Source organism: Tursiops truncatus, chromosome 4 (genome assembly GCF_011762595.2).
Source record: "Tursiops truncatus isolate mTurTru1 chromosome 4, mTurTru1.mat.Y, whole genome shotgun sequence".
Taxonomy (NCBI): Eukaryota; Metazoa; Chordata; class Mammalia; order Artiodactyla; family Delphinidae; genus Tursiops; species Tursiops truncatus.
In genome coordinates, this window is record NC_047037.1 from 62,744,727 (window position 1) to 62,768,994 (window position 24,268).

General features: G+C 43.6%; 1 protein-coding gene across 4 annotated transcripts in view; it reads right to left on the reverse strand.

Moving 5' to 3' along the window:
• Positions 1–24,268, reverse strand: part of ETV5 (ETS variant transcription factor 5) — a 56,527-nt gene that overhangs the window by 26,698 nt on the left and 5,561 nt on the right. For 3 of the 4 annotated variants that reach the window (XM_033855605.2, XM_073803988.1, XM_073803989.1), the window contains exons 6-7: positions 2,307–2,436; positions 1,125–1,412 (exon numbers count right to left, since the gene is read on the reverse strand). The exons of the other annotated variant lie outside the window; for it this stretch is intronic. In XM_033855605.2, coding sequence (XP_033711496.1) covers positions 1,125–1,412; positions 2,307–2,436 — 418 coding nt within the window. The remainder of the gene's footprint in view (positions 1–1,124; positions 1,413–2,306; positions 2,437–24,268) is intronic. 4 annotated transcript variants of the gene reach the window in all.

The window sequence follows — 24,268 nt, forward strand, 5'->3', positions numbered from 1 at the left end:
ATCACTGGCGTTTGTGGCCCCCTGGCTTCAGCAGGTGAATAAACACTAACCAGACAAGTTATATAGTTCTTTATGGTGACTTTCACAGCAAAGGGGGAAGGGAATTGGAACCAGACAAGAGTGCTTACTTTTCTGCATTTCATCTAGAAATAAAGAAAGTGACCTCCAATTAAATACCGGCAGGCATCTGGGTTGGACCAGGCCGGGGGAAGGAACACTCATACGTCCTTCCTCTCCTGTCCTCCTCCCCCACACCCACCTATGCAGAGCAAGAAAGACAGAAAGGACAAACAATGGTCACCACCTGGCAGCCCTTGGTAACCACAGACAACTACCCGCTACGTTATCTCCTCATCCCAGAGGGACTTGAAATAAAAAAAAGACAGGTCCGCAGAATATCCTGTATAAAGGAAGGTGACAAGCATCCAAAGTTCTAGAGTACTGCAGGTAATGGACTTTGAAGGCTGGGACCTAAGAGGTTAAGTTTGGTGTTTGCAGAGTAGATTCCTTTTACATCTTAGTTTTTCTGAGAATGAATGACTTCGGACAAGTTATTCCTGATGCCTCTATTTCCTTATTCAGAATGTAGAACTACCTGGAGTGAAGTCACGATCTCTATCTCAAAAGTGAAAAACTATAAATAAGGTCCTTGGGTAATCCCCTACTGTAAAAATGTGTTAAAAATCAAATGAGTAATAATACCTCCTATAACTCAGCAATATTCCCTAATATGTAAGTAAAATGGTAATAAAATATTTATGGGTAGCATAAACCAAAGTGCAATTCTAGCAGGCAGCATCCAATGAGGAGCCATGGTCAACGGACTGTGCATCCTGAGCAGGCCCCTCTTCCCCTGCCTCGCGATGGGGAGAGTACCAGCTACCTCTCCCCTACCTACTTCACAAGGATGCTGTAATGTCTATAACCCATGTGCAGTACCTCAGGTACAGGGTGATATATAAACAGGTCCCATTCATATTATTAGTAGTCTAACATCACAAGATGCCTCAATGGAATGAGATCTTCATAGGTACCTGGTAAATATGACTAACTGCTTCCCCGCTCCCTGGGAGGTAAAGGGGAGGGGGAAGGAGGCAGTAAAGGAAGCCCAGATATGCACCCACCTCTGTTCTGATGGATACTGGTTTTCAGGCATCATCTTTGGCATCTGCAGGGGCTGATGTGGCGGCCGGGGGACCGCAAAGGTTTGCTGCTGTGGTCCAGGTTCTGGAAGTGAATGAGGGCTGGGGGTGGGGCCCACACCTGGTACTGGGCCAGCCGCAGGGGCATGTGCCGAGGTGGGCAGAGTTGCCTGAGGTGGGGGAAATAGGGAATTCTGATGGGTAGGCGACAGGGGGGTGGTAGGAGGGGTTAATGGCTTGAACCCAGAGGGAGGCTTCCTATCATAGGCACTGTAAACAGAAAAAGAGAAGGAACCATTTAGCTGCAATGAAGCCATTAGCATGGTCACCAGGTCCAGCTTGCAGCCCACGGTTGCCAGGAAATGACAGCATTAACATAGTTAAATTGCTGGCAGCCCGAGGGAATATTTGTACCTCTGCAAAGTGACAAACACACTGCGTCACAGGGACTTGTTTAACACTTCTAGTGATTCTTCTCAAAGATAATTTTAGCCTCTGCTTCCGGTTTCCTTTTTCCCCTTTTCTAAAAGAACTCTCCATGTATGCGTGGGCAGGGGTGGATAGATGAGGGGAGAAAGTATGCCTTGGGAGGAGTTTTCTGGCCCCCTCTCCAAGAATTCCAGGGTTCCCAGGAATTAGAATCTTTATTGAAGATAAATTTCTGCTGTAACATCACTTAACAACTCTTCTCCTCCCCCTTTCAGGCAGGCCTGTGTTTATCTTCCAGAGCAAAGAATGATTTAAAATTAAAGCTTCATTCCTGGGGCCTGGATATTCTTAAGTAAAGGGCACAAGCATGGGGACTTTTTCATATATTCTGATTTGAAGATTACTTCTTTGGTGCTTAAAGTTCACATTAACATATGATAGACATGAAGAAGCATATATTCCCTCCCTCGAAGCCACAGATCAAATATCCCAGCATTCAAGGTTCTTTCCCTTAGGAGGGCTCGGTACCCCATGAACTCAGTCCCCCCCGGAGAGCCGATTTAACAGTTTTGCATTTTACGTGCAGACAAAGCCGCATTTGGACTGGCTACACCTAGAGGATCATTACACTGCAACGAAAGATGGGGTGCGCTACACTGAGCATCTGCTGAGTAATACTGTAAGCAATCAGCGTGCCGGCCACTTCCTGGCCAGCCTTCCTCTGGCTCCACTTACCAATAGTTGTAGAGGCACTTTTCTCCATAATTAGCACCGAGAGCCTGTTCATGGCTACAGGACGACAGCTCAGAGGAGGGGCTGTGCAGCTCCCGTTTGATCTTGGTTGGAGGTGGGGCATGAAGCACCACTAAAATCAGAAGAGGGATGAGGGAGGAACAGAGGACAGCTGATTAACAGGGAGCACAATGCTTCCTTCTGCAAACCCTATACTAGCTGATTGTTCTTGGAACTCGTGTCAAATCACATGCCAGAGAAAGCCCAACCCTTAACACAGAGCCTACCATCTAAAACCAATGAAACGTTCTTTAAAGTCAGAAATCATCATCTGACACTTTACATTAGCCAAGTCTGTTTTCACCAAACTTCTTTGGTGTTGGGTCTGCTTCCTAGCAGCTCTGAGGCCCTTAAAGAACCTGTAGGTGATGGTTCTTCAAGAAAAATGCAGGTGTGATAGAACACCAAGGATTGCAGATAAGAACAATTTTGTTTCTGAAAAGGACAAAACACCACCAAAAAGATACTGGTAGACATTACACGTTAGCTTATCAAAGGCTTAAAATTCCTGTGGCAAAATACAGAGGCATATATACAAATTAAATATATGACTGTAAAAAAAACACATGATTTTTCCAAGTCCTTCCTCAAGCAACTAAATATTAGCTCTGGGTAAGAAATACGCAACTTTAGGGGCATTTCAAAATTTTTAAAAGCAAAGGAATACAACGATGGACCAAACCACAACCGAGGAGAGGTTAACTGCATTCTTCTCCAGGAGGAGGCCTGGAGACCTCTGTGCTCGTGTCGGCTCCATGCGTCTCCTAGTACCCGGCCACGAAGGGCAGGCTCTCATAACCAATCCTTTCACAGATGGTGCCAATTACTTTTCCTAAATTGATAGCATACAGAGCTGTTGCTTTATGTTTAGAAGCCGACTGCACATTCCATACGTGATTCTGAGAGGGCAGAGGAGTAAGAGTTTTTCAAACCAAGGTGACTTACATGCAGTGGCAAAACCCAACCAGTTTTGTCTTTTCTGCCGTATCTACGAGCTAACTCATTTTAGACAGGGCGTTTTACCCAAAGTAGAAGGGCAAACTCTAAAGATGCTGCATCGTAAGGGTTGTCTTCTAGCTACGGGCTAGCATTGCTACTCTCTGTCCAGCATCTGGGAAGGAGAGGGAGGGGAACGAGTTAAGCTTTCCTGCCAGCTGTTCTCCACTGGATCCAAATTCTCATTAAATAGCTAACAGAGCTTAGTGCTCTGGTGACCCACTAAAGTTTTCCGTTCCATTCAATCTTTACTTCTAAAGCCATCTTCCAGGAGATTGGTTTTCTTAGTGATTCTATTAGGGGGAATTAGCTAAAGGATCATCCCTTTCCTGTCTGGTAAGACTGAACAATCTTCCCACCAACTGGTTTCTCAGGTGCCTCCTCCAACCCCTGAATTCTGGACTCAGAAGTGAACAAATGAGACTGAGGACTAGATCACAGATGACAAGTTTATAAAGCAAAGTCCTGCCAGGGACTGACTGGCAAGGGCAGGTTTTCATTATTCCTTTCCTACATAATGCCAACTGCTTTTCCCGAACATGCAAAGTAAGCTCAGAACTGGCAGATTATATTTAGAAGTCATTAGAGTCTCTCTTGTGATTTTTTGATGGTGACATCATGGCAGCCAACCCTCAATTGCTATCAAATGTTTTCAGACATTCAGACACAGAAAATGGCTAAGCTTGTTGTTGTCAGAATGTTGTTAGTAAACGAGAAGGGAGAATCGACGACTTGACACAGAAAACCATTTCTCCAACGCAGTGGATGCTCTGGAGGTTCACGGCACTGCCCCTGTGTCATCGCTTCTCCTCTTACCAGTCTTCTGCCATAAAAGTTTTGGCAAGGTAATGAGGGAAGGTGATGATGCCCCAGTGTAAACAGAAGTTACATGTCCTGGAAAGTACTTTTCTGACTTTATCTAAAGAAAATCATTTATAATCACTGTTTTACCGAAGTTTGGAGAGTAAACAAGTTATGGCATGATTCAATTTTCTCACTTCAGGTTTTAGAAATGTTTTGACATTTTCACAATATTGTTATAAAAGTTACCAGCTCTGCTGACAGGACTAACACCAGAGGTAAACCAAAGCTTCCCAGAAAGCAAACTTTCATAATGTCTTCAGGAATAGTATATACCCATTTGGAAAGAGAATCTAAGCTTTTGGCTAACTGGATGTCCTGAGTCCCTCAAACCTACACAGTATCTTAGTTTTGGCTTTTGATTGTATGGTATCTTCCACCACACCAAACTGTCCTATACCTGGAATCTTATGTTCTCTAACCAAAGGAGGAGCTCAAGAAATAGCTGATGAGTGCTACGGTCTGAATGTTTGTGACCCCCAAGATTCATATGTTGAAATCCTAATGCCCTATGTGATATTAGGGGGAGGGGCTTTGGGGAGGTGATTAGGTCACAAGGACACAGCTATCTGAGGACACAAGTCTGTGACCTGGAGGGGAGCCCTCACCCAACCATGCTGGCATCATGATCTCAAACTTCCAGCCTCCAGAACAGTGAGAAATAAATTTCTGTTGTTTGTTAGCTCCCCAGTCTGTGGTACTATAGCAGCCTGAATCAACTACAATAATAAGTGATTGAATGGGTTATATTTCCAATTAATTCTTAACCTTGAAGGCAGAGACCACACTTACCCTTCAAGGCTAGACACGATGTTAGTCATAAATATTCTTTCCCTCAGGAATCAACCATTCGAAGGAGGGAGAGGAGAGTGGTACAGAGCAGGAGCGAGAATTGGAAGTTTCACAGATCACTGACAGGAAAGCCAGTAGGGGCCCTGTGAGGGGTTACGACGAAGGCTTGGTCTCCAAAGGGACTGCTGGGCCAGAGGATGTATGAAGGTGCCTGATGGTGGTATGCACTAGTCAGAGCTAGTCATGTATTTTAAGCAGGAACTTAGAAGTCCAAGGAATGCTCCTTGCTTTCAGCCTGTTCCCTCTTTGTAAAATGAGATATGTGATGCTGCCTTCAGAAATAAAGAAAATGGCATAGCTCCTTGCAGGTGGTGCTATGATGTTGCGTAATTATACACTGTGCTTTCAAAAACAGAGTATTTACCTTCGCATGGGCAACTTACTAAAGGATGACAGAGACTGAGGACTATAAAGCACGGCAATGAATTGCAATTAAAAGAGGAGCATAGACCTTCCCTGGTGGCGCAGTGGTTGAGAGTCCGCCTGCCGATGCAGGGGACACGGGTTCGTGCCCCGGTCCGGGAAGATCCCACATGCCGTGGAGCGGCTGGGCCCGTGGGCCATGGCCGCTGAGCCTGCGCATCCGGAGCCTGTGCTCCGCAACGGGAGAGGCCACAACAGTGAGAGGCCCGCATACCGCAAAAAAACACAAAAAAATACACACACACAAAAAAACAAAAACAAAGAGGAGCATGAACTCCTTAGGAAGTTTGAAAAGAGATGCTACTTGACTATTTGAGTTCATAAACATTTTCTACAGTTAGAAAATTTAAGTTTAAGCTCAGTCATAGAAGATGGGCCCATAAAGCCAACACTGCCCTGAGAACAATTCCTGGCAAACGTGGGCCGCCTTCCTTGTTGTAAAAATTTCTTTCGTTCATTCATCCAATCATTCATTCATTGAACATCTTCCATGGGTCAGGCATCCTGAAGGTGTTGGGGATATGACAGTAAACAAAACAGACAGGGCAGTCAGTCCTTCCTTCAGGGCATGCATAATTTAGTGAGAGGTCTGACTTTCAGCATCTTCCCACAGGTGTAATTAGAGTTGGACTGGGGCCTCACAATCCACTTAATTCAGGCCCTTACATTTATAGATAAGGACCCTGAGGCCCAGAGGAGTTGAAGGAATTGCTCAAGGTCTTGGAGCTTCTGATATTGGAGGGGAAAGGAGGCAAGAGCCCCCCACTGTCATTTCAGTGATCTACCACATTGACAGCAATGGGAGATACTGCACTCACCCACTTTGTACATCAAAAATAGAGGACATAGACTTTGTTTTCAATGAAAACAACAAAAATACCACATTACATCTGGTTGAGAGAAAGTGCTCTGGAACAAAGGAACAATGGATAAGAACTAACACCTCTGGAAAAGAACCAGGTAGACCAAGAGAGAGGCAGCCAGACAGATCCCTTATCATTGGCTTTGGCCAGTTTGTTTATATACATTATTTTATTCAATCTTCCCAACCCAGTGAGAAAGCTACTTTCACTGTCTCCATTTTAGAGATGAGAAGATCAAGAATCAAAAGGTAAGTAATCCGCCACAGTCTCATAGCTGTAAGTGATTAGGATACTGTCCCAAACAGTTGTTAGTCATTCCATCACATTGCTTCCCAGAGGGAAACTGAGAGAAAAAGATTACATCAAAAAGGGATTAAAAGAAATACAGAAAGAGGTCGAGAAAGAAGACAACACCAGAGAAGAAGATGAAGGAATACTATTCGCCAATTATCAGGGTCTGTGTCCTCATGTTTACTCTGCACTCGCCAGCTGGAGGCACACCTGATACACCTGAATCCACTCAAGGGCTTACACCTTCCCCATCTCTAGGCCACCAAAATACCCAGGATCCCTGCCTCACTCCTACTGGCAACTGACATCTCTTGACTCCGGTGGCCTCTACTTCTTACAGTCCTTGCCTCCCAACCTAGTATTCCATCTAGAAGATCTCATTCTCCCTTCTATATCCTGCTGATCAAAATCTTCTCATTCAGATAGCTGCAGGCACTTTGGAAAGCCTGGCATCTTCTACAGCCAGTCACTGATCAGCCAGATGCCACACTGTTGCCATGGATACCATCTCGCACCCCAAATGCCCCACCCCTCCTGAAACTGCTTCTTGACATTCCCTCTTAATGCCACCTCTGAGGCAAGAACACTTTGAGTGAGCTGTCTGGACCCCTATTTGACTATAAGAACTTTGTTAAGGATCCATGCACAAATATATGAGAGTCTCTGCTTGTCAGGGGTAGGAAAGACAAGGTGGCTGGCTGACAAGATCTAAGTCCATATCTGTGGGCATGCATTACAAAGTACAATATGTTGCTTTGTAGACCATCATAATACCACCTAAAATTTAGATACGATGTTCACAGATCAACCAACTTAACTTCACAGTTGCTTTTCTTACCAGGGAACTCCTTGGAATATTTTTCTATCTGACACAGTGATCAAAAATCAAGCCTGATCCTAGCCAGTGCAGTAAGTTAAGAAAAATGAATAAAAGGCAAAAAGATTAGAAAGAAAAATATAACTCTCATTATTCACAGCTGGCCTGGTTGGGTACACAGAAAATGTTAAAGAATCCACAAAGTATAATAATCAATAAGCTAATTTACCAAGATCATTGGTTATAAGGCCAATACATAAAAAGAACGATTTATATACACAGTAACTAAAACAATGTGACATTCAAAAAATACATTTACAACAGCAACAGATAACATCAAATACCTAGGAACACACCTAATAAAAGACATGCAAGATATCTAAACTGAAAACTATAAAACCCTGAGGAAAATCAAAGAACTCTCAATAAATGAAGAATATATTATGTTCATAGGTTGGAAGGTTGATACTGTAAAGATATCAGTTCTTCCCAAATTTATGTATAGGCTCAATGTAATCTCAAACAAAATTTCAATACTACACAGAAATAAGAATGAAGAAATTACAATCACACTTAACAACACGGGCTCATAAATAAAAGCCAGACACTACAAAAAAAGCCAGACACTACATGAGCCCGTTTACAATAACATTCAAAAGGAAACAAAATTACTCTACAGTGTTTAAAGTCCGGATGGAGGTTACTCCTGGGTCTGGGGGTGGTGCCTGTTCAGGGAGCACATGGAGTCTCCTTGTATTTTGATAAGTTCTAGGTCTTGATCTAAAGGCTTATACAGTATGAAAATTTATCAAGCTGTACTCTTATGATTGCTATGTGTTATTTCAATTTGTTCCTATTTTAAAAAAAAAACACAGCCCTGTCCTGGTCAAATAGCATCACTGAGTTAATACTAAGATTTCTCAAACTTTAGAAAATCTTCCTTCTGTGATGGTGTAGAAGCAGTCTTTCAAAGACATAACCCAACTGTTTCAAAATAGAAAAAAAATATAGACAAACTAGTCCATTCAAGAGAAATAATAATTCCCTCTGCTGACAAAATCTGTTTCCTGCCCACAAGTACAGGCCTGTGGATTCTGTCCAAGGCAGCTACCCCATGCCAGTGCTGGCAGTGAACTTCACTATTACAGCACAGAGGATCAAAACAAAGGAAAACACTTTTGTTGAATGTTATGATGCACGACAGTTTGAGTCAAAAGGAATTTTTTTCAGAAAGACAAAAACCACCTTGTCTAATAATAAGCCTTTCCTTTGGTGTTTCGTGATCATCAAAATTTCAATTCGCCACAGCCTTTGTTGTGAATACATACAGCATTTATGTAGTCGCTGAGTGTTAAAGAAATTGCCAATCAGTTATACTGCGGTCTGCGCGGGAGAGAGACTAAGACCATCCTACTTCTCCTGCATCACACACAGGCTCTGCCTGCTTTCTGTTGGGTGCCGCCGTTCTGATTTTGTTTTGGGGTTTTCCTCTCCACCTTCTTCAGTTTCATTACTTGCATCTGGAACAGACTCATCTTTCCCAAATCAGCTGTGCAGGCATGACCTCAGGATAGGACCTTATTTGGTCACGATTGACAGGCACGATCTTCTTACCATACATGGAAGGTTGACCAGAACACCAACACCTGCCTCCAAATGGCATGTCCATGAGGCTATGTCCCACGTGCCAGCCCGTGTCTCCAGAGCCTCTCACAGCACTCGTGAACAAATGTGGTGTGGATGTACACAGTCATGGCTGAGAGACTTCTCAGGATTCCAGAGCCATAATCCTAAAGGGAAGGTCCATTCCTAAGCTTACTACTCCCTGTGCCACCAGCTTTGGGTCACTGTTCCTGTCTTAGGCCACTACCATCCTGCTTCATTTCCCTCCATAGTATGGAATACATACTGTTTAGTTCAAGAATGATGGTGGTGGGGTTTCCCTGGTGGCGCAGTGGTTGAGAGTCGCCTGCCGATGCAGGGGACGCAGGTTCATGCCCCGGTCCGGGAAGATCCCACGTGCCGCGGAGTGGCTGGGCCCGTGAGCCATGGCCACTGAGCCTGCGCATCTGGAGCCTGTGCTCCGCAACGGGAGAGGCCACGGCAGTGAGAGGCCCGCGTACCGCAAAAAAAAAAAAAAAAAAGAATGATGGTGGGGGGAAGCCCGAGACACCTGCCTGTACTGCTCTTTGACTGTGGCTGTCAGTAGAACTCAAGGAAAGAGGGCAGAGGGACATATGAACTTAAAACTGACACTGGCAAAACAGAAATGCAAAAGCCGTCTGGAAGGAGCAGGTGTGGCCTCTTCTCCCCTGATGACTCTTAACTTGTCAGGGTACCCAGTTGGCAAACACCAGAGGGCTTTAAGTCACCAGGTGCAGTGTCCCTTGAGTTCTGTGCACAACAAAACCAAAAGGCTTACTTTCCAACATACTGCTACCTTTCCTTAGTGCTGGCCTGTTTTGGACAAATTCTGAGACAAAGCATAGATAGCTAGTGAGTAAGAAAAAAGGGGTAGGCAGGCTGAGGCTTACTTTAAGTTCTACCATACTACTAAAAGGGGTCAGAAATATGTCTTTATTTTAGGCCTGAGTAGATGAGAAATTCATTTCAAGCATAAAATATATTCCTAATCTCAATATTCTTTGCAATTGCTATAGCAAATGACAAGGACAGGAGATAATACCCTGTTCTGGGAACCAAAGAGGTTTAAGGGAGATGAGATAAGTGGACGGGTTCTGGCACATAAAAAAAGTATCTGGAAAAGGAGATGCCTTTTAGATTTCTAAACCAAATAAGAGACATGCTCAAACCCGTTTGAATGGATGGTTAACATTGATTCTGCCTGGAGACAGTTTCCAAAAATAAAAATTTGAAATGTTATCAAATTTAGTTAAGGGGCACAAGTACTAAAAGCAGAATTGGTGGAGATATGGGGGACTGTGCCATTTTCTTTAATATCTGATACAGCTAACCTTTGTAAACATAAATTCAAAAATTGAATACAGCAAAAAATCATCCATAAATAGTAAAATCAACTATTTAGTAAGCTTTGCTAAAAAATTGTAATGAATCCCTCAAAAGCCCTCTCCTTTTGAGGGATTCATTTACTTAGTTATATGCATGTTTAGTTCTCTCCAGGAACTAAACATGCATGTAACTAAGTAAACATGCACAGTCTCTCTCCATCTGACTCACTCTGTTCTTTTACCAGTGTTTAGAGGTCAACATTATAACATGGATATGAGAGGTGAGTAAACCCAAAACATAGGGAATTTCCAGGCCTAAGGTCAGCATTTCTGTATGTTGTTTGCATTTCTACATATCCTTTAAAAATGTACCCTAAAAAAGTCAACAACTACAAAACAACTGGCCAGGACCCTTCAAAAGAAGTCAGTTTTTATTTTTTTAATCTGTATTGGAGTATAATTGCTTCACAGTACTGTGTTAGTTTCTGTTGAACAACAAAGCGAATCAGGCATAGGCATACACGTCCCCATATCCCCTTCCTCTTGAGCCTCCCCTCCCATCCTCCCTATCCTACCTGCCTCTAGGTCATCGCAAAGCACGGAGCAGATCTCCCTGTGCTATGCTGCTGCTTCCCACCAGCCAACTATTTTACATTTAGTAGTGTATATATGTCGATGCTACTCTCACTTCGCCCCAGCTTTGCTCTCCCACCCCATGTCCTCAAGTCCATTTTCTATGTCTACCTCTTTATTCCTGCCCTGCAACTAGGTTCATCAGTACCGTTTTTGTTTTTTTTTTCAGTACGCGGGCCTCTCACTGTTGTGGCCTCTCCCATAGCGGAGCACAGGCTTCGGACGCGCAGGCTCAGTGGCCGTGGCTCACGGGCCTAGCCACTCCGTGGCATGTGGGCTCTTCCCGGACCGGGGCACGAACCCGTGTCCCCTGCATCGGCAGGTGGACTCTCAACCACTGCGCCACCAGGGAAGCCCGGTACCGTTTTTTTTTTTTTTCTTAGATTCCATATATATGCGTTAGCATACGGTATTTGTTTTTCTCTTTCTGACTTACTTCACTCTGTATAACAGACTCTAGGTCCATCCACCTCATTACAAATAACTCAATTTCATTTCTTAAAAAAGGTCAGTGTTATTGGGGGGAGGCGGCAAGGTAGGCAGATTGTTATAGATTGAAGATAAAAGAGGCATAACAATAAACATAATGTATGATTCTTAATCAAATCCTATATCAATAACAATGTCAATATCAGTTATAAAAGACAGCTGGGGAATATTACTGAATAAGTTAGTTTTCTTGACTATGTAGAAGAATGTCCTTCGGAGATGCACGCTAAAGTATCTGGGGGTGAAATGTCGTAATGCCTGCAACTTACTTTCCAATAACTTGGAAAAAAAAAAATCTATACACAGAGAAATGAAGTAAATGTAGCAATATGTTTTAAAAATAAATCGATAAAACAGCTATTATATCTCATCTCCTCCAAGATACTTGGAGAAAAAAATTATCTTATGGTTGACTAACAGGTCAGTAGACGTGCTAAGAACTTCAAAACCATGCATTTACACACGACGGAAGTCACCCCTGGCCCATTACCAAACTGGAAGGAGACTGCCCTGTTTATACCGTACCTTTACCATGTTTGGATAATACAGCCCTGGGAATCTAAAATTACACAAGGACAAATGTTGTCATACTCTTAACATCTAAGCCAGTGATTCTCAAATATGTTTTTGGCCCTGGCCCACTTAGAAAGCAGAAGGGAACACCCAAGAGAGGGCAAAATGAAAACTGCCCCTGCTATCACCATGACTACTGCCCAGTGCCACCTCTACTATGGCCTGGGTAAAAAGACAGCAATTACACAAGTACAAAATATTAACAAAAGTAAAATTGATCAGTAGTTCCATATACATATTAATACACATATAACAGGAACTAAAACGTAAGCTCAACTCAAGATCACAAAGCATTTTTGGAAAAAAAAAATGGAGAATGTCCACTCCTTGTGTATAGGCACAACACATTCAGAACGCTACCGGAACAGACGAACAACTCATTAGATTTCATCCCGAGTCCTCAGAAGGGCACAATGCAGCCATCAGCAAGCTGTGAAGGCTGGCAGAATTAAAAGGAATTAAAGTTCTCTTTCTCGAGGTTCTCCTTCATTCTTCCCTCCGAGTAGCTGGTTTGGCTCCTTCTGCCCATAAAGCCTGAGCAGGGCCAGGGCCAGGAGAGGAAGCTTGAAATGGGTTGCCTGGACTTCTGGTGCCCTGAGCCTTGGGGAAAAAGGCACAAGAGTTTCTGGGAGCTACAACTGGTCCAACCTAGCTTATTAGGCTAAGAGATCAGAAAGGAGTGTGGAGCTGGAGACCTAAATTGTGTTCAAGTCTGTTGGCTTGGAGAATCCCCTGTGCATTTACGTTTTGGGAATCAAGAATGGCAGCAGGACTCTGGTACGGAAACAGGCTTTCCACATAACTCATGGGAAATATGATGAACATCTGGTACAGCCAACATCTGGGTGAGCATACCACATGCAGGGGCTGAGATTTCAGGGCAGGTTCATTCTGAATCTCAAATGGCAAGAATAGCTGCCATTTGTCCTGGGCAAAGTCCTACGTGGAGAAAGCAAGGCTTCTGTTCTGGGATAGAATCTGGTATCAGTAGGTATAGGGAAAGATCTCTTCACAATTGTCACAGTGACAGTATTCAAGATTTTATTTATTTAAAGTAACTTCTGTTTTCATCACACTAATAAATTCACATAGTTTAAGAAATCAAATAGAACTACAAGGTTTATGATGATGAGTAACAGGGATAGTATTCAGGGTTTTAGATTGGAGATTAATCATGGTGGTGGGGGGATATGTTGATTTTTCCAGCTTATTCTTTCCTTACTTGTCCTGTTTCTCAGTAAGGACCAAAGGACTGACTATCACCCTGGTGATATATTTCAGGGCCCCAGGACGTAAGATCAACCAGGAAGTAGCAGAATTCATCAATTAACAATTAAAGAAGTCTTCCCTATATGGATGGCCAATATCATCTTCCGTACAATAAATAACGTAGGAGCCAAATTAGGAACTGATAAAACTAGTTCCTGGAACATCTGGCTCCAGGAATCAGATTTCTCCCAAGCAGTGGGAAAAACCTACAGTCAGCAGAAGAGAGGCTTCAGGAATTGGTGTGTGGACAAAAAAACCCACTCTGTTTTTCATGATTTAGAGCTAGAAACTTGGGGTAACATAATCAGCTCAAGAAAAAAGCCTTTGAACTCATCATGACATGGACTATGGGAAAAGACCGTCAGATCCAACAAATAGGGTTATAATTACATTGGTATTGGAACAGGACCAGCCCAAGAGCGAGATTCAAATCTTGATGACCCTGCATGAAGATGGCTGGGTAATACCAGAGTGAAATAATAACCTACAAAACTAGAGCCAGGTCTTGCTACAGTGGGAAAAGAGGCGAGGGAAGAAAACACCTTTCTTACTCATAACAGTAAATGAGGTTATATCAAGTATTTGGAATTCTACAGCTAGAAACTTTGGGGGATGCAAGCCCAGAAATATTTTTTGGCGAGTTCCTATAAAAAATGATAGGCACTTACTTGAAAGATGGTGTGGATTGGGAGACTGGGAGTGACATGTACACACTGCTATATTTAAAATGGATAACCAATAAGGACCTACTATATAGCACAGGGAACTCTGCTCAATACTCTGTAACAGCCTAAATGGGAAAAGAATTTGAAAAAGAATAGATGCATGTATATGTACAACTGAATCACTCTGCTGTATACCTGAAACTAATACAACACTGTTAATCAACTATGCTCCAATATAAAATAAAAAATTTTTAAAAAGGTGGTATGGAGACTGTCTCCAGAGAGACCCCTCTCAATGCACAAATCGAGTGGCAGACAAACAGGGTTAGCAGGGACATGAGAAGATCACTTCAGGATTCTGAAAATGGAAACCAAGAGGTCCTGAATACAAGAGTTTAGAAATTAAAGGGAGGAAAAGGAGCTTAAAAAAAAACTGGCCCAACTTTGAAAAGGTATAAATAGCATTAGTAGAGAGTGGTATCTGAAACTTCTGAGAGGTCACCTGCAAAGGCAGTGGAATTTCTCCCAGGAGACAGGAATTAGAGTTATTGATAGAATGTCTCCCACCTGGGTTGTAAATTAGACAACAGAATTGATACCATGAAGAAGTTAAAACCATGAGGCCATGCTCTGTAGGCCTCTCTTCCATTTTGTTTACCTAGGATGACCCTAAATCTCTGTTATGGACTCGAGCTGACAAGAGCAACATGGGTCTAGGTTGTGCCCCAGATCAAGTATTGGGCTTGTAGAATGCTGCTTTCTCAGGGGGGAAAGGCTGGCTGTATGTGAGATTGGTGCTTCGATGACAAGAAGCTGCAGTGTTCACACTGGCTCTGGAAAGTGAAATGTTGCTAAATTTTGTTTGGATGGGCCTGGTGTTATGGTATTTTATGCTCTTACTGCTCCCTGGAATGTGGAATATATGACACAAGATAGATTCAACAATGGAGAAATCCAGCTCCGAAGAAGCCAAAGCTCCAGCTTAAGGGGCCCCGAGGTTGTAGCTTCCTTTAGACCCCCAAACAAAGCCCTTCCGGCTCGGGTAGAAGCAGGAAGAGAGGAAAATGGTGGTTTTACCCTTAAAAAGGGATTTAAATTTCTCTGTGGAAAAGAGGGACTGACTGGACAAAGGGGTTATACTTTATAGGAAAGGGCTTTATTGGGGGCATTCTTACACTGCTGGGGTCTTATATGAACTAGAATGTTCATATTATCTAGTAACTTCATAGAATGGGGAGGGGAGGTGGGTGATTTGGAGGTTTGCTTCTGCTAGGCCCAGCTCCATGGTCTCATCCCACAAAAAGTTTCCTCCCTCCCCTGCCCCCTCTTCCACTGCCTCTTCCAGCAATGGCAGCCACTGGTGGCACAACCAGGACACGGTATCTCAAAATCAAATCACCAGCTGAAATACTATTGGGCAGAAGATGAAAAACTAAATTTTGCCATGGAAGTCAGTTTGTCAGGTCACTGTATAATGTACACTTGCAACCCAAAAGGTAGAACAGTACCACCCAGGCTGACCACTCAAAATGTGGGCAGCACTCTAGCCTCCAGGGAGTGCTCCAGGCTTCCCCTACCTCTTTACTCTGCCTCCGGAGAGGAGAAAACGTGACCCGAGACAAGTGTGATGCCCAGGTCCTAAAGCGCAGACAGAGCGAGGATAGCTTTGGCTAGGAAGAGAAGTGGTCCTCAAGGCCATCTATTTGCCTCTTCTGCAACAAGGGGCTGGAAAGGCTGGGCAGGTGCTGGGAAGAGGTCAGGGTAATGGGCCTACACACAGGGAGGGCTTAGGGGCCAAAGAGTCCTCAAGGGGGACCTATGGCCCAGTGGCAAGTTTGCCAGGGTAAAGAGGTTGGCTGGTCATGTCCTTGGTCATCAACTAGGAAGAGCAGTTGCTAAATGGAATTTATAGGACATTGGCCTTATCCTTTCTTCACCTCTACCAGTACTAACAATAATGACAGGCGATTTTTTTAAGGGCCTCTATTCTAAGTCTGGCTAAAATAGAAGGAAAAAGATTCTTTGTATTAATGCTTTCTTTCTCCTCCCAAAAGAAGTGGTCATGTAAGAGGAACCCACCTTGGCTGAATGTACTAAATCGGGAATGTCCTGACTCAGAGGGGAACTGCAGGTCAGAAAGAGGGCCTATCACGGAACAGCTGCCTCTCATTGAAACTGCATCTTTCAAACAGTCATTTCTAAATAGAAAACTGGTTTCTCAAATAAGGAAGATAATTTAAGGCCAATGGTAGTAGAGAGGTTTTGGGGTTGTTTTTTTTCTGACCCAGATGAACTAGTTTCAGATTTACTTCAAGTTCACACTCTCTCCACACTTTAGTATTATTCTTGAAACAGCTTGGATTTGTGCAGTTCATTTTCTTTCAGGGACTCATTCATCCTAACAATTTAGGATTGTTATTTTAGAATTCCAAAAATGGAAACCCAGAGGCCTTGAATATAAGAGTTAGAAATGAAAGGGAGAAAAAGGAGCTTAGAAAAGATCTGGCCCAACTCTGACTGAGGTAGGGCTTGTGTATTATAATACGGGGCTCTGCCATGAAAATATTTTATACAGAACGAATATTTCTAATTGCATCAGTGTCACATCCCAAAACTCTAGGCCACAGAGAAACTAATATGATAGACAACTTATTTGCTTAACTTTTACCATTGAGAGAGAGGCCTAAATAGAGCCCTGTTCTCCCAACTCGGGTTCGGTTAGAGGTGAAAGGCTGGCTCCCCCACTGTGGGCTTTCCGTCAGCCACAGCAAATTCTACCACGAAGGGCTGCTCACAGCGGAACACACCATCAGGAAAGGGGGAAACAGCGCATTCCTCCTGAATGGAAAAAAATGCAAGACCGAACCTTACACCCCTTCTATAATTTATTCCCAGTTTATTTGATTTTCATCTAAACTGGCATTAAAGCATCAACAATATTTGAAGTGGGATTTAATCACGATGGAAAATTTTACCTTCAAGTTTAAAGTTCATCTTAAAAGTCTGACGGGAGAAAACTCAAACCCTAGAGAAATAGGCTTCTCGTAGGAGAGAACCATTCCCTTCTATTTATAACCCCAACACTCCTAAGAGCAGAAACGCACCAAGTGTGTCAAGGGTACCTAAACTGTGACTTGTCCCCTCACACATACAGTTTTACTGGGGAACAGCATTAGCCACACAAAGTCTAGATGCAGCCTGGGAAGACCTGGCTAGTGTGTGTGTTTAAGAGAGGAATCAGAAAATGAGAAATAGCGCTAGCTAGTATTTTTCTATCTATCACTAAGGTCATCCCAGGGGCTTTCAGAACTCATGTTACAAACTTACTTCCCTGCAGGCTGGAGGCTGGCGTTGGGGCCTGCTGAGCAACAGGGCGGGGAGGGAACAGAACAGAGAGCCGTGGTGTGCAAAACACACTCCCCAAGTGTCGGCTGCGCACAGAGCACCATGCTACTGCTCAGGCAGACGTGAAGAAACACATGACAGGGGTTCTCTGCTTTTGGACACACTTAGAGCCTAAGAGAAACTGTTTGCTTCTTGTTTCGACAGGAATGGAAATTGGAAAGCAGGGACCTTGTTTAATATGTCAAAATACAGAATACATTAAAGCCCTACGCTGCTGTTTTCTCTTTATTCCCCAAGAAATAAGATCCCAGGCTGGTGGGGAAGGAAAGGAAAGAGAACGAAGCTGAGGAGAAGCAGAAATGTTCTGACTCTGCTGAGGTACCCTCAGCACAGTGACATTATCCCTACTGAATTATTCTCTATTAAAATTCAGATTAGGAAACTTGGGGTAGGACTTCCAGGATCTGATCTTTACTGTGGGCAGCCAAGTAAAAGAGACATCCCCCCTCTTCTATTCTACCTTTTCTATGGGAAAAGTATAAAAGACCCTCGTTAAGTGCCCTTTCAGGCAATTACAAAGCATTTCCAGGCACTCAGCTGAGAAGTGTTTATGTAAGCTAAGTCCTCCTCAGCCCCTCTGGAGAAGCACAAGTACCAGCATCCTCTTACACAGCCCATATCTAGGGTTACCTCCTGAGAGGTTTCAAACTCTCTCACAAAAGGACAATCTGCCCAGGCCTGTTCTTTTTTTAATAGGGAAGAGAAGACACCCTTGCAAGACCAATTTACAGCAAGGGAAACATTACAGGAAAAAAAAAATCCTTACATCAAAAGCACAAATGCAAACAGCCTTGTTAGGTAGTGAGGAGAAGAACTCTTAATTTAAAACCCTGAGGAAATGGCACCGGATCATTACTATTAAGTTTTGTTTTTTTAACGGATTGTCCTTTTTATGCTTATCATACAGCCCTGGTCTAGCCCACACAGCCCTTTGAGGTGGGGGAGGAGCGGGGGTATGTCTGTGAGCTGTTAGCCAAGAGGCTGGAAGATGTTTCGGGTGGGCGATACTGAGGCAAGTGTACCCCTAGAACCTGGCCAAGTTTGGGGGTGAGGAGGCCACTCTGGTGTTGGGGTTCCTCATAGGCTGGGTTCTTTCTGGTACTTCCTGGGATGTTGAGGAGAAAAGGCATTTGATGAGTACCCCATGGGAGGGTTGCTGCCATAGTGAGGCTCCCCCATAGCTGAGGAAGGGTCATTTTAAAATGACAGATATCTGACCACAGTGGGAAATTAAACGGGAGAGAGAAAGCCAAGGAGTCGAGAAATTACAGCTAGGTCCCTCCCATGTTAAAATCTTAAGTAGAAGTGCTATAGCAGAAAAACACCCGTTCTTCAGGCCTGGAGTAAAGACTGGAGTAGAAGAGCAGGCAGGACTCTTCAGTGGGGAGATAAAGCCACAGCCCCACGGGAACCAAGAGATAAAAGGGTAATATCCTCAGATCAAGCCTCAACACCTCTCTCTCCAGGGAAGCTAAACCACCCTCTCCTATTATCACTCCCTTTAGACAGCTACAGTCTAAAATGGGAGACAAAGAAAGGGGGGTGGCGGGCCCATGGGTCAGTAGCAGCCCTTTGCCTAAGCCCAGGCCCCCAGTCTGGCAGTTGGAGGGTTAAAGTCAGCACTTAAAAGAAAACTCAAACCCCATTAAGCCCAGGCTTGGAGAACAGGGAGCAACAGGGAAGCCAAAGGAAACTAATTTTGGAGGTTCTCCAAACTGCCAATCACCAGCATATTTCTAACAGTCCCAGTGTTGTTTGAGTTGGTTGTTTTTCCACAGCCTGCACAATGGGGTCTGGTTATTCATTGAAAAAGTCTGCAAGGGAGCCCGGCCCTCCATTCACAACCAATTTGGAATGCTCCATTCAGGCCGGGGTGGGGGTGGGGGGGACTCAGCCGCTCAGCTCGCTGGGGCCGACGGAGCAGAGACCAGCTGTCGCCGCAGGGACGCTTGCTCGCCCAGCGCGCTGTGTTTATGTAAGAAATTCAGACCCTGCAGGCGTGCTCTGCACTCCCTAAGATTCAGATGGCCAAGACGCTGGCTGAAATCCGCAGGGGTGTGCAAGTCAGCTCCAAGTGAGGTCGGCAAGTGCCCTCCGGCAAAAGAAATCTGTCTTGTGCGGCCCACTTCAGACTCTGTAGCTACCAGCTGAGAGAAACAGACTTCAGCGGTATTTCTCCTGCCCTCAGGGACGAACTGGTTTGCATTAGAGGACAGCTCCCTATGGAAGCCAGCCTTTCCAGACTCCTTGCTTTTCCATTCATTGCCAATAGCTGTATCGGGAGCCACCTGGCTTCCTCCCCAAGGGAGTGGGTCTCTGGAGACACTCACTACTAGATTCTGGCTGCAGAGGGGGAGGGGTCGAGCTACCTATTATGAACAGTTTCACAGTTCCTTTTCCTGGCTTTGCATCCGGCCTGAAAAGTTTATAATACCCACCGGGCATGCTCAGGAGACATCAAAAGAGAAGGGCAGGAGATCTGGGGGCGGGGGTGGGAGTGAAATCTACTCCAAGGACAACGCAAAGTACAAGGCTAAAAACTGGTTGGGTTTCTATTCTTCTCAGGCCTTCAATATCACCCTAAGGGAGATCTTATGAAGTCAGTGTGACAACTAGACTTTATTTCGAGGAAGAATATACTACTTTAGGAAAGATAAATTTTAGCACATGGGTTTTCCTTCTTTTTCAAAACATATTGGACTATTTTCAAATGTCTTATGTGGACTTCTTCTCACTGCCTGCCCCCATTCCCACAGCCAGTGAACTCAGATAGTGACACCAGAAGCACTTCTCTGCATCTTTCTAACTACAGACTCTCCATTCAATGCCTGGAGTGCTCTGCAGATCGGACTCAAACTCCTGGCCTTTTAACAGCTAGACCTTATCCTGCTCCCTGGAATCTTCACCCTTGGCTGCAACTTTCCTCTAGATGTTTCTGTTAGGCAGGGGAGCCTCCTTCATGAGGCGGCTCTAACATCTGAGTTGCTAACATCTGTCATTTACCTGCCAAGCCCAAAGGTGTTCTTACCTTGTGATCACACACACACACACACACACACACACCCTGTGCGGGCATCCACCCACTGACACACTCGGGGCTTAGTGTCTTGTCTCTCCTTTATTTTAAGCTGAGCCTCTTAGAGGGATGGGACAATGATAGAAACTGACGACCAAAGCCTCTGTTAAATGAGCTTGATGAGTTCACAAAATGAATTTTTAAAAAAGAAACCTAATCCGGTACTGGCATCAACATGCCTGGCACTTGTCCAAGAGCTGGGAGCTGCAACATGACAAGACTCTGAGCTCCCTGGATTCCAAGTGGAGAAGCACTGTGTGCCAGGGCACAGATGGGGCCCAAGCTGCCTCAAGGGCAGCCATGTGCCCGAGAGGGGGCTGTCAGCCTCTGGGCCCGGATGTGCTTTACCACCATGAAAACTGCAGAAACACGTGGAGGGAAGAGTCTCTGGGTAGAGAATTACACACCCCACCAGGTAATATTTTTTTCTAGGATTGAAATTAAAACAATGATACTACTAGATGGTTGAAATGGCAGACAGTACAAATCCTCAGCTTCACCAGTCTACCCATGTCTTCATCTTATAAAGCCGAAGAACGCTGAAAAACAGGGGATAGACTAATTTCTTGACTGATGCCGGGATTTTGTTACCTCTGGAATCTACAAAAGTGATCTGCCCGGCAGACGCAGATTAATTCCCCATTCCAAGTCTTTTGCGCCAAACACAAATGACTGGAAAGGATACTGGGTTTTATTAGAGGACTGAGAGCTGAGAGACATAGAAGAGGAAGAGAAAAAAAATCTATTGTTTTTAATAAGCCTAACTGAATTAAAGTCAGATGAAAAGAGATTTCGTGTAAACATATGGCTCTGTTTGATAAGTGGGAACACTAGGTCTTGGGTCCTTACGAGTCCAGCATCTTAGGGATCTTGGAGGCTATCAAAACAGGAAGGATTTCAAATCATTTAGTCCCTTCTCAGTGGTAAGGTGGTGAGTGGGATAGATAACAAAGACTTTGAAAAGTTTGTAAAACTTGGAGTCAAATAACCTCCAGTTTTCATCCTCTTGCTTTAGCACGCTTGTTTCTTCTCCCTACCTTCAGAGCTACCGGCTCTGGATAAGGATAAAATGATAGTCTTGATTCCCTCAAGCCTCTTATTTTTAAAGTGCCTACTGTTTTCTCTCCTACCTTTTATAACAAAAAGACTTTAGGATGCTCCTTTCATGTAGAAATGGCCCAAGGACACAGAGCAAGTAAATGTACAGTTTTGCTACATCATGTCTGGGGCCAAAATCATGTGCCCTCTCCCAAAGGAAGGCACTCCCTCTACCATATCAACCTCCTATGCAGTAAACAAACAAACAAACAAACAAGCAAAAACAGATGAATAATATCGTATAGAAACAGGATTAAGATCAATGTATTTTAGGCTCAAGGGCTGCCATAACAGTTAATCCTATTTCCCCAGTCATCTATTGCAATGTATTTATGAAATGTCGATTTTTATCAGTTAATTAGCCAGTCCTTAGGAAATTACCCTTACTTCCTCCAGTAGGTCCATTCTTTTTGAAGCACAGATCTAAAAAGAACACTTCCAGGGGAAAATAAGGTCATTCAGATTTTAAAACAATTCTTCAAATTATATTTGGTGCAGAGACCATCTTTTAAAATAAGATTTTACCACACCTTCTCCCCAGCATAAAATAGTTCAGTTATTCAAAATGCCGACAGATAAAACAGTCACAATTCAAACAAATGAGATTTTTAAAAATCAGAACTGAAATCTGCATTAAAAAAAAAAACGCATTTATATATGCTAAAATCTAGTAATTACCCTAAGGTGCCCAAACAGTCAGCTCAGAAAAATGAATGTCGACTACCCACCCCTACCCCAAATCTAAGCACTCCGAGTTCCATTCTTATCCATGGTTTTGATTTGCAGCTAATTCTGTGAAAACGTGTAGTAAAAATGTGTAGTACACATCTATCTACTGACCCAGATTGTGTGGTTTGGTAGTTCTGTGTGTTAAGGCACAGGTAGCTACACACACATTCATAATATACAGGACATATATTCATAGTTTTATCTGTATACACACTAATGTCTTCTAGGAAACATGTCTGTTTCACAATTTTTCTGTTTTATAATTTCTCTTTCTTCCAAATCCTACATGAAAAAACTCAAAGCACCAAGATATTGAATTGGTTTCTTGGGATTGTAGAATGAAGAGAACTGTGGGTTATTAGACTGGGCAGCCAGCACTCTCCCAGGCCTTCTTGAGGGCCAGCTCCAGGTATCTGAAATAATGAGGGAGAGCCCTGAGCAGCCCTGGGCGTTGACAGTGCTCCCTGGCTCTGCAGCTTTGTGAGAGCTTCTTCAAGGATATGATTTTATACATTTTCCCCCCTCATTTCACTTAACCCCTCCCACTTGCCCCCCATCACTAGTCAGTCTCCCCAGCTCTCTGGACCTTGTCATAAGTAAAATGAAAGGGTTAGGCAAGACCGTCTCTACAAGGGACCTCTAGCTCAAACAATCTGGGATCTTCAGGATTATTCATCAGGATCAAGGGACAATGGATGGCACTGGCAGAACCCCTATGTCTATAGGTTAAACCTTCTATTCCCTCGAATGTGACCTTTAGGAGTTTCCAGGTGGGGGATACTTTACTAATGTCTGAATTTGTGACATAAGGGGAAATCTATACAACCAGAAGTAGGCTGGGCATTTCTATAAGACTTATAAGAACAGTGGTTTCATTTATTTAAATCACACTTATAGATGGATGCCTATGGATAGGAACCCAAATCTAGAAAATTTACAAAATATAATCTCTTTAGAAGTTGAGCTTACAGTGGTGTTTATCAAAAAAAGGTAAGCCATAATCTTCAAACCTGACGTTCTAAAATAAAACGTTGCCCACATTACTTGGTATTTCTTTTTCTCTCTCTCTCACACACAAAAACTCTCACACATACAAGATGGAAAATTAAATCATCAGCAACAGGAAAGGTAGACTACTACTTGTGGCAGGCCACAGAATATTTGAAGACACAAACATTTCTGCTACCCTAGGGAAGAGGTTTGCTTTACCTAGCAAGTGTGAGTTTGGTTTATAGTTCATTGATCGGGTGATTCAAACCAGTTCATAAGATTTCATTAAATTTAAATGAGCTTCCCCCCCTCCCCTGGAACAATCATGGGCTCTTCCAGAAGGTGACTGGAGTGGAAGCTGATCCTCAGCAGGAGGTTGTGAGATGCACTCAGAGTCTGCCCAGCCCTGGGCTCTGCCAGCTCCCAGGAGTCCACACTGCCTGTCTCAACTGCAGTCAAAGCAGTTACACATGTAACAGCAAGGATAAATGGCTCAAGGATACACCTCCCCACATTTGTGTTCCTGCCTAACCTCTATTTGAATCTATCCTTCTTGAAGCTCCACCTCCAGAAATAAGAGTCAGAGAGGGGGAAAGAATTATTAAGAGACTTTTTGAGGCTACTCAACCATCTGCTTTATCCTTAAAAGACAGAAAAGCTCAACCTTAAGAAGTTAAAGCAAAAAGCAAACAAAGTAAGAAACACATCACACTTGGTAAAGCAGAAACATCTCCCAAAGCAGCTCCATTTTAGGTATGGCACTTTAATTAAAGAAGGTAGCACATTCTATTTGCTGAGCAGGAATTACTTCTAAGGAGCCAAAACACATTGATTGATTCCTTCACTTTAGCTTCTTCCTGCAGATAAATATCTCTCCAAATATAAATCCTGTTTGCTGACATCTTT